This window comes from Tinamus guttatus, unplaced genomic scaffold, assembly GCF_059628265.1.
Source record: "Tinamus guttatus ecotype Peru unplaced genomic scaffold, ASM5962826v1 Tinamus_guttatus_pri_ptg000732l, whole genome shotgun sequence".
NCBI classification, from domain to species: domain Eukaryota; kingdom Metazoa; phylum Chordata; class Aves; order Tinamiformes; family Tinamidae; genus Tinamus; species Tinamus guttatus.
The window spans coordinates 301,200-313,797 of NW_028289266.1; the positions used below are offsets into that span (position 1 = coordinate 301,200).

A 12,598-nucleotide genomic window follows, 5' to 3' on the forward strand; every position below is an offset into this window, starting at 1 on the left:
GCAGTAGGGGTTGTGCTCCTCTATGCAAGCTGAGGCTGCTTCCCTTTCTCTTCTACATGCAGCACAAATGAGAGAAATTAGAGTCAAAAACTTGACTAAAGCTGCCTGGTGAGAGCAAAAGAGTTGCACTTTGCCCAAGGCCAGCACTGCCAAAACTGTCAGTCCAAAATTGTGACTGCAGTAATGACACTGGAAGGGTATTTGAACAGTAACCCCTGTGCTAGTAAACAGGTAACACCAAGTGCAGCGCTTACATGGCAGCCCAAGTGACAGAGGGCAGGGCAAAAGAAGCCTTTGCTTCTGTGCTCAGGATCTCCTTACTCATGCTGTACCCTTGGTCTCCTCTCTTCGTGGCACAAGCTGTGGGACAAACAATCAGTAAAATAGACATTAAACTGCACTTTTGGTATATGGAACGGCATGCACAGCATCAGCACAGGAATGTCCTGTTTTCTTTGATATTATTAATTTGCTCGAAACAGTTAAGCAATATCTGGAATTGAATTATTTTTGAATGATTTTTTTAATCCTATTTTTTTTTTACCCCTTTGGTCCTTGATATACAACCTGCTGGTTAACTTCAGTAAGTTAAGACACTTGAAGCTGTCTGACATAGGTTTCATACTTATTGGCCCACAGAAATGTTTGTCCGTATAAAGACAAGCAGACAATTATATAAGAAAAAAAATAGAGTATTAACTAGTGAGTCAGTGACGAACAAGATTTTGATCGTAAATCATTCTATAGAAAACATTGTTGCTACTGAGGGACAAAACAGTCAAATTCAGTAACTGATGGCCATAGTAATTCCTCATAACTCATGCTCTGAAAAGGGCTTCATAAATTTATGGATAGAAAACACGCTAGCAACTACCCTAGGAGAGCTGGGAGCCCTGACTGTTTCCAGAGCCCTGGCACAGGCAGCAGGCTGTCTCGAGGGCAGATTCAGAACCAAGTCTTTATGAGGGAGACAACTGCTTTACCACACAACTTTTATGGATTCGGGGGTACAGAACATCCAGGGCAGCCCTGGGGAGTCTGCAGCACATGTAAAAAGCGTGTTACATCCAAGGAAAGTCGAACTGTATTACCAGTGTTCATGAAACAGATCACAGGTATCACAAAAGGTTTTTGGCAGTACTTGGAAAGGTCTGCATGGGAAAGGCTCCGGTGACTTTCTAGTCCTTACGAGCATGTAGAGAAGGCACTGAGATACTGTTTTCTGTAGGGGATCACAAGGCAGCATGTGTCAAAGGTGTGTTCTGTTTCTGAACCTGCCCCACAACCCCAAGAACACATTTGCAGGTGCCCAAAACGCAACACTCGGCCACCATTTCTGAGCCCCCAAACTGCCCTAGCAGCAGGGTGGGGAAGGGCCAGAAACACAGGGCTTAGAAGTGGAGGGCAGATCCTGCAATTTGGGGTCTGAAATTAGTGGGCTAGGGGCTGTTACAAGTCAGACCAAACCACTGACTTTCAACCCAAAAACACAGGGACGAATCGCCCTCCTCTGAGCCCCAAAGCAGCCCCCTGAACCCATGGGGGAACCCCAGGACGCAGCATTGGGGCAGGGAGGCAAAGACGCCCCCAACCCGCCCCTTCAGCCCCTCTTCTCGCAGCCCAGAGGTGCCCCAGGTCCCCCCAGCCCGAGTGCGCTGGGGACGGGAAGGGGGTCGGGACGGGTCGTGCTCGGTACCCGGCTCGGGGCCCCCTCCGGGCAGGCCGGGCCCAGCCCGCGGCGCGGGGCAGCCCCGGGGCGGGCGGGCGGCCGCTGCGCTCCGGCCCTTCGGCCTTTACTTCCCGGCGGCGGCAGCGACCGCCCCGCAGCCCCGAGCCGCCCCCCGCGCTGCGCCGGCCCCGGAGCCGCCGCTCCCGGGCGGACAGAGCCCCCGCTCCGCTCCGCTCCGCTCCGCTCGCACCGCCCCGGCCCGGCCGCCGCTCCCCTGGGCCGGGCGGAGCGGGCAGCGCGGCGGGACCCGCCGGCCCCGGCGCGAGGAGCGGCCGCAGCCGCCGGCCCGGAGCCCCCGCGGCCCCGCCCGCGCTCTGGGGATGGGAGCGGCCGCGCAGGCGCAGGGAAGGGGCCCCGCCCCCCGGGGCTCCGCCCCTCCGGCACCTCGCAACGCCAGTGGCTGTGACCCGGCGGAGGGCCCGCCCCCTCTATCGGGGTCCCGCCCCTTCTGCGCTGACCACGCCCCCTCCATCGGTGGCCCCACCCCCTTTTTTTGCTCCCGTCACGTACCTGCCTGTTCACGACGTACATGAACACTGACCTCATTGGTATATCATTAGCATATCATTAACAGGCAGTTAGCATCTCATTACTCTGCGGTTGGAACCCGAACGCCTCTGCAGTCCTCCCCGGACAACAAAAACACACAGAAACAACAGCCCCGCCCCACGCCGTTTTGTCCCGGCCCCGTTGTCCCTGGCTCCGCCCCTGCAGTCAGCTCCGCCCCTGCTCCCCCGAGCCCCGCCTCTCCGCATGGAAGGGTTTTGTCCTAAGAACGGAGCTCCTGAAGAGGTGGCTGGGGGCCTCATTATCATAAAATTTACATCTAATTAGCATACCACCAACCTCTCAGCGCTCCCAAGCAGAAACAGCAACACACCTCTGAACCCTAAGGAGCTTTAGGACACCCCCAAGCTGGCACTAGTGCTATTTGAACAGCCAGTCGTGGCCTCATTACCAAGAAGCTTGCATCTCGAGTATCTCATTAGCATCTCCTTAGCATTCCTATGCTGGGACACAGAGTCTTGGCCCCTCTTCCCTGACACCCTCCCTGGCACGATGGGGCCCAGGCGAGGATGGGTGCCAGTTGTGACACGTGTGGTGTTGCTGAGGCTTTCGTGCAGCTTCCCTGCACACAGGGCTGGGGGGGCCCTATGGACTTTCATGCGGCCTCCCGGTGCCTTCGTGCGCACGGGGCGGGGGGGACCCTCCAGGCCTTCATGCAGCCTCCCGGGGCCTCCGTGCGCATGGGGCCAGGGGGTGGCCTACAGGCTTTCATGCGGCCTCCCGGGAGGCCGAGGTCTCTGTGTGCACAGGGCCGAGGGGCTATACAGTGAGCCAGATATAAAGCATTCCACCTGGCAGCAATAACTCAGCCTCCATAGGTGGAAAGGGACCTGACATTTTATCTCAAATTCTGATTGCTGTCGTCTTTCTTATGATTTATGTGAGTGTGTGTGTTGATTTCTTTCTTTTCTTCTAGATTTACTCTTCAGTTAGCCTTATCAGGCAAAAGAGAGGAGAAGAAGATCAAGTTCCATGGAGCTTGTGGAATTATATTAATTTGCAGACAAAACTATACAGGCAAAGAGCTTTTGCTTGTGGAAAGCCCTATGAAAGCATCCATCATCCACAGACACATTAATTAAAATGATAATAGTGTGCTGCCTTATCTAAAAAAATCTTCAAATATTAATTATTCATTAACATTTTTACTTGGAAAGCAATGCAGCTATTATTAGTTTATATCCCTTTCACTTGTTAGGTCCATGAGGACCTTATTAACAGGCTTATAGCTACCTCCTATTCATACAGAAATTACCAGGTTCCTGAAGTAACATTTATAAGAAGAAGAAAATTGAAGAGATATGACAACATCATAGATTCAGAAAGTTTGAGGGTTAAAAGATTGGGGAAAAAAAAATCTGGAGGATTTATGCGTATTGCCTTTCCTTGTCATTGTAGACACTTGTACAGTAAGGGCAAAGTATTCATGTGACGGAAAAGCTGAGATTTTCATCCATACCATTTTCAGTTACAGATATTCTGGCCAGAAAGGGCACTGGAGCTCTCTAGTGTAATATACTTATCAATGGGGGAACAACACCAGCATTGGGTTAGATTTTGTAAGGAGGTGATAAAATTCACTTCTGGTCCTAAACACCCTTTCTCCTCCTCAGAGGGGGAGCCCATTGGCCCAATAAGCCAAAGGTTAACCCTCAAGTGCAAATACCCGTATTTGTGCTCATGAACACATATTTGAAGTCTCAAGAGTCAATTTCTGCCTCCTCTCCAGCCTATTTTTTTTTTCTCCTCTCTGCAGTGGGGACTGTATTCAAAGACACACTCTCTCCCAAGGAAATGTTGTGGAGCTCACAACATCCCCAAGGATATTTGGAATCAGGCTGCTGCTGGCTCATTTTGGTGATAAACAAGAAAATCCAGAACTTTTAAGAGGTTAGTAGAACGCAGCTTCAATCAGTAGTAGCAATTTCCCTCTCCCCCATCACCTCTCTTTTAGTTTAGGCATTCATCTCCTCACCAGAAAGTCTTTTCACATTAGCATCAATTCCATCTTTGCTTAATGTGAAATACCCTAATTCCCTCAAAACTTGAAAAGACCAAAAAGGTGGATAAGCAGCATTTTCTTCTTGTAATTTATCAGATAAAGTGTCATATTCATAGAAACCCACTTCAACTGATTTTCGTCTTTCTTTTGTTACTTAAAATGCCATAGAAATGTAGCTCACAAAAACTCCCTTCTTCCTCTCCTCTTCTCTCCTCTCCTTTCCTTTCTCTTCCACTCCTCTACATGCTATATGTTCTTTTTGAAAAAAAATATCATTTTCCAGAAAGCCAGATTCAGCTTAAAAGTGTTCTTGAGATATTAAAATTAAAAACAAGATCAAAGGGATTACTTGAATTCAATGAACACCTCTAGTTAAAGTAACTATTGAGTAATAACAGAGTGGGAATAATAACTAGAATTTAATGATAACATTATCCTGCATGATTTCTTAATGTGTTTGGATTATATGGCTTGTAATATTTTTTAAGTAATGTCATCTTCAGTTTACTATAATGGCATTATTCTTACTGATTATTTATTTGAAGACTGATTCACATATAGCATCTTTGAAAGTAGGAATGTGTTACCTTGCATTTCAGACCTCTTTGTCTGCAACTGTTGTCATGATTTTTGATTTTCATAACCAAAACGATCAGCACAGGAAATGTCAGTTATATTCTATCAGCAATTCCTCACCTGGGCATGTATTTTGAAAATATCAGTAACTGTTTTTGACAATAAGAGCATACACTCTTCCAGAGAAAATATGCATTCAAAGCTAACTCTGTAATTAGAAGTTTCTTTTTCTTCTAACTATAACTTACTAATTATCATTATTGAAATGTGTAGGTGTGTGTGTGTGTGCATATGAAGACTTTTAGGAGTCGTTTTGATTTGCTTAAAGCCAAACTCAGTATCTGGCCTCGGCTTTTCTCAGCAACGTATATCAAGGGCATTGTAAACCAAATAAATGTTCCAAAAGAAACAAGCATATCACTTTTGATGTGAACTCTAAGAGCTACTTGGTATAAGATGCTTGAAAATTAGTTTGTGGTGATCTTTGTTAGATTTTAGAGCATTTCTGCTTGTTTGTACCAAATCAGAAGTATTAAATTTTGCCTGAAAATTTCCTTCAAAATTTCAGTCAATGAAAAATTACATAATTTTATTAAATGTATTTTATTTCTGGAAAATATCTAACAAAACCAAAACCATTTGTATTTCATTTCATATTGATTTTTTTTTTTTGCAAAACGAAGTAAAAAATGTAGAACAACAAGAAAACAATCTGCTTTTCAATTGCTTTTTTTTTCGATTTCATAGATAGGATTTTTTTCTCCCAGTGAGGTTTGTGTGAATTTGGGTTATAGAGCCATCTTCAGGCGTACAGTTCAAGTACTTGCCACTTTTAATATATTTTTCCTTCAAGAATGTTACGGGTTTCTTTTTGTTCATGGAGTTTTGACTATATAGTTATGTATGCATTTGATGATAAATGGGGATAATTTTATTTGCACCTCAGTCTTGCATCCCAAAGGGTTTAAATTTTATTACTTTAATTCAAACACAGTGAACCTTACTAAGTTTTCACTTTAATGGATACCACCATTATACCACTTTAAATGTGGTGCTTAGTAGGAAGGTTTTCGGGGTCTATTTTGTTCTTTTTTTCTCTCTTTTTTTTTTTTTTCCTCTTCCATGGTAAAACAGCAATAAACAGCTCACATTATCTAAAGGGCTGACAGAAGAAAAGCATTTTGGCATTTGAATTTCCTTGAATCAATACCAGGCTGTGCCACCTGTTGAATATTTTAGTTTTCATTCTCAGTCTCTAAAACAAAAATTCTGCAGTGTGGAGACCTGCTCCGAGGACAGTAGCACAGGATGGCTTGTTAACAGTAGTACAGGATGTCTTGTTAGTAGATAACCAGCATCAAGGCCGGCACTGCAGATGTTCTCAGCAGACAAAGCAAAAGCAACTGTCTGGCTGCTACGTGACCAAGAAGCCGATTGGGTAGTTTTAATATAAAGCTTTAGATTATTGGTTTATTAGTAACTGTTTCACATACTTGTAGACAAACAAGTATAGTATCTGGTATAGTGCAGCATATAAGTTTTATCTCGTGCTCAATAAAATGTCTTTGGTGCATTACACTGGAGTCCGCTCCTTCGCAGCTGCAACAAATGGTGCCCAACGCGGGGCCCGAAGATGAGCTGTCTCTCCGGTTGCATCGCCCAGCTGAACTCCCGGGATTCAGGCTGGAAGGAATGATAGGATCATCGCCGATAGGATAGCGCTGATCGCTGATATCACCTATTGCTGATAGGATCATCGCCGCTGGGATATCACTGATAGCAGCTCCCGCCTGTTGGCCCATGCGGCGCTGCCGCCCGAGGCCGCTGCCGGCCCCGCCAGGCGAAATAGGTCTGGGAAAGAGTCTTGGTGGGGTGAGGCTTTAAAAACAGCGTGAGCCGCTCGCTCCCCTCCCCGAAGGAGCTCAGAACAAAGAAGAGTGTAAAAATGAAGAGCTGCGCAGAGATAGAGTTAGCACATACTGCAAGAATGAAAGAAAATGGCAGTGTGATTCACATTTTACTTAAGTGAATTAGGCACAAGTTATGCCTGTTGAATAGGGAAGAAAACAATTTAGAGTAAGTAGGTGTAAATAGTTAAAGGAGCCCAAGCAAAGGCCACTAAAGTGTTTTTGACTTTTCTAATAAAAAATCCAGGATTTTCTAATCAAGAATTCAGAAATAGGCAGGAATTGTTCTCAGCCACAGTACTGGCTCCTATCTGCTTTCACACGTTCTTACCTGTTTTTCCATATAGTCATATATTTCTATATAGGGAAAGCAAACAAAACAAAAAACACAACTGAAAAAAAAAAGAAAAAACGACACAGATTCTTCCAGGGAGGTGATTCTTCCACTGGATTTTTGATGTCTTCTCGGAGAAGTGATGAAATTCACATTGAAAGGCACCTTCAACCTGTGGACATTGCAGGAACTCTGTAAAACTGTCTGTTTTGTCAGCGGCCGCATCCCATCTCTTCTGCAGGGAGAGGCAGGAGTTGCAGTTTTGAGTCTCTACATGTCAGAGTCTGCTCTGAAGCAGGGACAAATACTGAAGAAGCATTTTTTACCCCCCTTACTGCCTACATATCTGGAGCTCAGCCCGCTTAATTATCCATCGTTGTCCATGCAGGCACCCATTGCCACTATGCCATCCATTTGTCCATTTGCTTTCCATTCCCTAATCCCATGCACCAGTAAAGGTTCAGGATTGACCTGCTGGAGAACAGCTTTGTGGAGGAGGACCAGGGGTCCGGGTGGACAGCAAGTAACTGTGAGCCAGCAGTGTGCCCTGAAGGCCAAGAAGGCTTATGGTATCCTGGGGTTCATTAGGAAGAGCATTGCCAGCAGGTCGAGGGAGGTGGTCCTCCCCCTCTACTCAGTGCTAGTGAGGCCACATCTGGAGTACTCTGTCCAGTTCTGGGCTCCCAACTGCAAGAAAAACACGGAGCTGCTGGAGTGTGTCCAATGGATAGCTATTTAGTGGCCGAAGGGGCTGGAGCATCTCTCCTGTGAGGAAAGGCTGATAGCTGAGCCTGTTTAGCCTGGAGAGGAGAAGACTAACATGGGAGCTTATCAGTGTGTACAAATATCTGAAGGGAGGATATCAGGAGGATGAGGCCAGGCTATTTTCATTGGTGCCCAGTGACAGGAGAAGAACCAATGGGCACAAACTGAAACCCAGGAAATTCTGCCTGAATATGAGGAAAAACTTTTTGACTGTGAGGGAGAAAGAGCACTGTTAAAGGTTATCCAGAGGGGTTATGGAATCTTTGCTTTAAGTTATTCAAAAATTGCCTGGACGTGACTCTGTGCAACATACTTCAGGTGACCCTGTTTGAGCAGGGAAGTTGGACTATCTGATCTCCAGAGGTCTCTTTCTATCTCAGCCATTCTGTGAATCACTAAGTTGCTCTTGATCTACATTTTGAGCTATGACATTACTGTAATATTGCTGATCCACAGCAAATTCTCCCTCAATAAATCTGTGAAATGCTCTATCCTGTCAGATGTGCCTGAATTTCCTCTTGGAAATCATTTGGTGTGCCCCAGAAAGATGTCTGATTGCAAATTTCCTTGCAGATTTGCCAAGCTTTTCCTATGAAATTGCAGCAGTCATTCTGCTAAAGATTTCGAAAAAGGTAGGTAGCATAAAAATGCAAGGAAAAAAAAATAGATGCAAGTCAAACTTAGATTTATCAAGTTCCAGTTCAATAAATATGGTAATTGGGTCCATGAATAGTAAGTACCATTTCACTTGATAGTGAGTCAAGGTCTAGAGCTCCTGATTTTCATTCATCAGCACATTTGAGTCAGCACATGAGCGAAGTCTTTGAGTACTTAGGTGTTTCTTGGGCAAGTGAAGGTCTTCCGCAGGGCAAATCTCACTTCTTTGTTTCTGAGGCAATATATGAGTGGATTCAGGAGTGGTACTACTACTGTGTACAAGACTGATACCAGCTTGTTAGCCCTGTAGGTATACATAACTTTTGGGTGGGCATAAGTGAACAAGGTGGTAGAGTAGAACAACACTACTACAGTCAAGTGGGAGCTACAGGTAGAAAATGCCTTTTGCCTCCCCTGAGAAGAAGGGATCTTCAACACAGTGAACATGATGCAAATATATGAGGTGACCACAGTACACAGTGGCACCATGATAACCATCAGAGCCAAGATGAAATCCACTAGCTCAGTCAAAGAGGAATCACTGCAGGAGATATTCAGTAGAGGTGAAATATCACAGAAATAATGATTAATTTTGTCTACATTGCAGAACCAGAGCTGAGCTATAAAGCTCAGCTTGATGGAAGAGGTGATCAAACCACATATCCAACAGCCAGCTGTTAGCTGAACACAGAATCGATAGTTCATGATGAGTGGATATCGGAGAGGATTGCATATGGCCAAGAAGCGGTCGTAGGCCATAACAGCTAAGAGGACGTACTCAGTACAAACAAAAGTCACAAAGAAATACATCTGAGTCATGCACCCCTGGAATGATATGCGTTTGTCTTGAGAGAGGAAATCTACTAACATCTTTGGCTCAATGACAGAAACATACCAGATTTCCAAGAAAGCCAAGTTCCCCAGGAAGAAATACATGGGTTTCTGCAAACTATGGTTAGTTCGGATAATAAGAATTATAATGATATTTTCCAAAACAGTTAATGAATAAGCCAGGAAGAAAGCAGAAAAGAGGAGCAGCTGCAGTTCAGCAGAGGTGGGAAATCCCAGGAGAATGAAGTACATGACGGTGGTTTCATTCCTGTCACCCATTCTGTAGGGGAAGGATGTACCTTATCCACCTGCAATAAATTGATATGTTACATGCTAACCTAACTTTTAATTGGTAATGGATTTCAATTTGTAACTATTTGTCCCAACACCACTTAAAGTCCTGTAAAAGTTCAGACACTTTGTTGCTGGGTTTGTAGAAATTAATTGGGTACAATTTGTCTGCTCAGTTCAGAAATTTTCAGTATAAAAATCTAACCATGCTTTTAGCTTATACTTCACGGTCATTATTCATCTCCTAGTCATTTCATGCACGTATTATTCTTCTTCAGAATTCATCTCAGCAGGAACACGTGTCTAAAATAACCCAGATCAATCGTACTATTGTTATTGACCATCCTCTCCATAGAGAATAAAGAAATATTGTTACAAGCTTACAGGTAGACATTTATATTATCAGTGTCTTAGAGTCTACATCTGTGTTTTGCTAAAGCTATACTAGGTATATCCCCTGAATTGTGATGTCAAGTACTGGAAGCACATGCACAATCTGATTAAAAAGACTTCAGAAACATCTGCCAAACCCTATCAGAGGTTTCCAAGCCTAGCTCTCAACAGGGGTATACTTATATAGAGCTTATTGACATGCTACAACAGAGCAGCATAATTGCAAGTAAATTATAGTTCTGCATCTGGTTTGTTTGTAGCTAACTCAGATCACCTCTTCAAAAGCAAGATTGCCTCAGTCTATGTTATTAAAAACAAAACAGTTCTCAACCTTCTGTAGTGGAAGTTCAGGGTAGAATCCACTGCCTTAGTTGATCCTTGCAAGTATGATCGATAGAGAGTGGATGAAGTGTGGATATATTGTATCCGCAGTGTTGTGCCAGTTGCCAGTTGCATGATTTATGCCAGTAAGTAGAAACTGACCACTTTATTTACCTTCGGTGTCCCACGAGATTTGGCCTGCAAATTACAGATAGTCTCCCAGTGGAAGCAATCACAGAAAGAAGAGGAATGCCATTGTTTTCTCTGTGTTTTCATAGGCAGTAGAAGTAATAACTCTGAAGATGTCTGTGGTTTAATCTGAGATTCTCAATAATGAAATATGTAATGAAATATATATAGGGAAGATCAGAATGTTTAGTTTTAATTTGAAAAAAAAAAGAGTATAGAAATTTTGGGGCCAACCTCTTTTCAGTGGTGGCAACTGACACAACTAGAGGTAGTGACCACAAACTGAAACACCAAAAATTCTGCAGGAACGTAAGGAAAAAATTCTTACCAGTGAGGGTGACAAAGCGCTGGAACAGGCTGCCCAGAGAGGTTGTGGAGTCTGCTTCTCTGGAGATCTTCAAAACCCGCTTGGACACGGTCCTGTGCCATGTGCTCTAGGTGACCCTGCGTGTGCAGGGGGGTTGGACTAGATGATCTCTAGAGGTCCCTTCCAACCTTAACAATTCTATGATTCTATCATTCTATTAAATCATTTACCAAAGATGAAATTATAAAAAGATTTTGTGTCCTAACTCTAAATTCAGAGCCTTGACTGGTAGTCCTGATTTGATAAATCATATCTCCCACACTGTGGTTATTCTTACAGTCTTCAATAGATATGAATCTATTTTCTTAAATAATATATTAGAACACAGATATTATCTTGCAATGATTTTGTGAGTGCATCTATGAGATGGACTAAATCAGTTTCTAAAAATTCCTAATCTACTTCTATTTGTGAAATTGCCCTATAAAAACTCTTTTCAATATCTAAGTGCTTGAATCAAATACTCCCACTCTTGCAGGATAATTATAAATCAAAATGAGAGATTCAAAATGGAGATTAACACATATGTATTTAACTTTAGGTCTTTGTTAGGTATGGGATAAATTAGTACCAATTTATACACCTAAAATATAAATATCTGCAATTGGAACCAGTTGGTTGAAGACAGGTGTCTAGTGCTATTTGAGATATTCTCAAATCTTATCACTGGCTTTCACTCGATACTCCAAAAGAAAGTGGGTCTTATATAGGTCTCAGGTCATATCTGAAAACCCTGCACAAATGTGCCCAATAACCTATAGTGTCTAGAATGACACTGGCCTAATAAATTGCGGGAACTACACCTGGGGAAAGTTTAATGTCAAATGCCTACAGTATATGTGTCCGAACTTGAGGGAGTCCTAAACAGTAGAGACTCCAGAAAGCAGTTCCACAGAACAGTTCACAGATTTGATCAGCCAGATAGCTATTTGGATTCTCTGTCCTGAATAGTATTCTATCCATATAATGTCAGTTAAAACACTTAGCTCACATGTAGCCATGCAAAACACAGATTATGTCTGAATATGCACTGTGGACCAATCCAAGTAGGTGAAATCCCTTTCTTATCATCCAAGGAAGAGGAACAATCTTGGGTCATATGACTATATGTGCAGCGATGTTCTGTATATCCTGGGGCATTCAAATCAATTCTAGTGGAATGGCAAATACCATGCAAGACCTGCAGAACACAAATGCCCTTTTGGAGCAGAAGCTGGAGACCCAGCAGGGTCCTGTAAAGCATACAGTGGAGCATATAGTGGAGACTTGTCGATGTGATACCCATCTACAAGATAAGTCGGATGGTCTTATTGTATATTTCACTGTGCGGATTATCAGGAGCACAGCACAGGGAGAACAACAGAGTTTGGCCGTGGTGTCTTCACTCCACTCCACCCTCCATTGCTCCTCTTTGCAGCTGCGAGGAGGGCAGATGGGGATCTGGATGATGGTAATGCATTTAGGCAATTGGTGATGTATCTTTTATCTTAAACACTGTCCTCTCTTTTGTATAATAATGGTTACGTGCATTACCTTGCTTATTTTGTCAGTTGCTAAAACTGAGCGGATAGTAAGCTTATTGTTTTGTTAAATGTATCATGCTGTATTGCCTTAATATTAATAGTGAAATAAGACCATTCTTTCCACTGGTTTCCACTGGTGTCTGGTT

General features: G+C 43.6%; 1 protein-coding gene across 1 annotated transcript; it reads right to left on the reverse strand.

Annotated features, from left to right (window-relative positions):
- Positions 1–8,711: 8,711 nt before the first annotated feature.
- LOC104573019 (olfactory receptor 6Y1-like) lies at positions 8,712–9,647 on the reverse strand. The gene has a single exon (XM_010220200.2). It carries the CDS (start codon positions 9,645–9,647, stop codon positions 8,712–8,714), a length of 936 nt encoding a protein of 311 aa, XP_010218502.2.
- Positions 9,648–12,598: the final 2,951 nt, after the last annotated feature.

Bases quoted from the DNA above. Each gene is read 5' to 3' on its own strand.
- LOC104573019 (XM_010220200.2), bottom strand. From the start codon at position 9,647: ATGGGTGACAGGAATGAAACCACCGTCATGTACTTCATTCTCCTGGGA.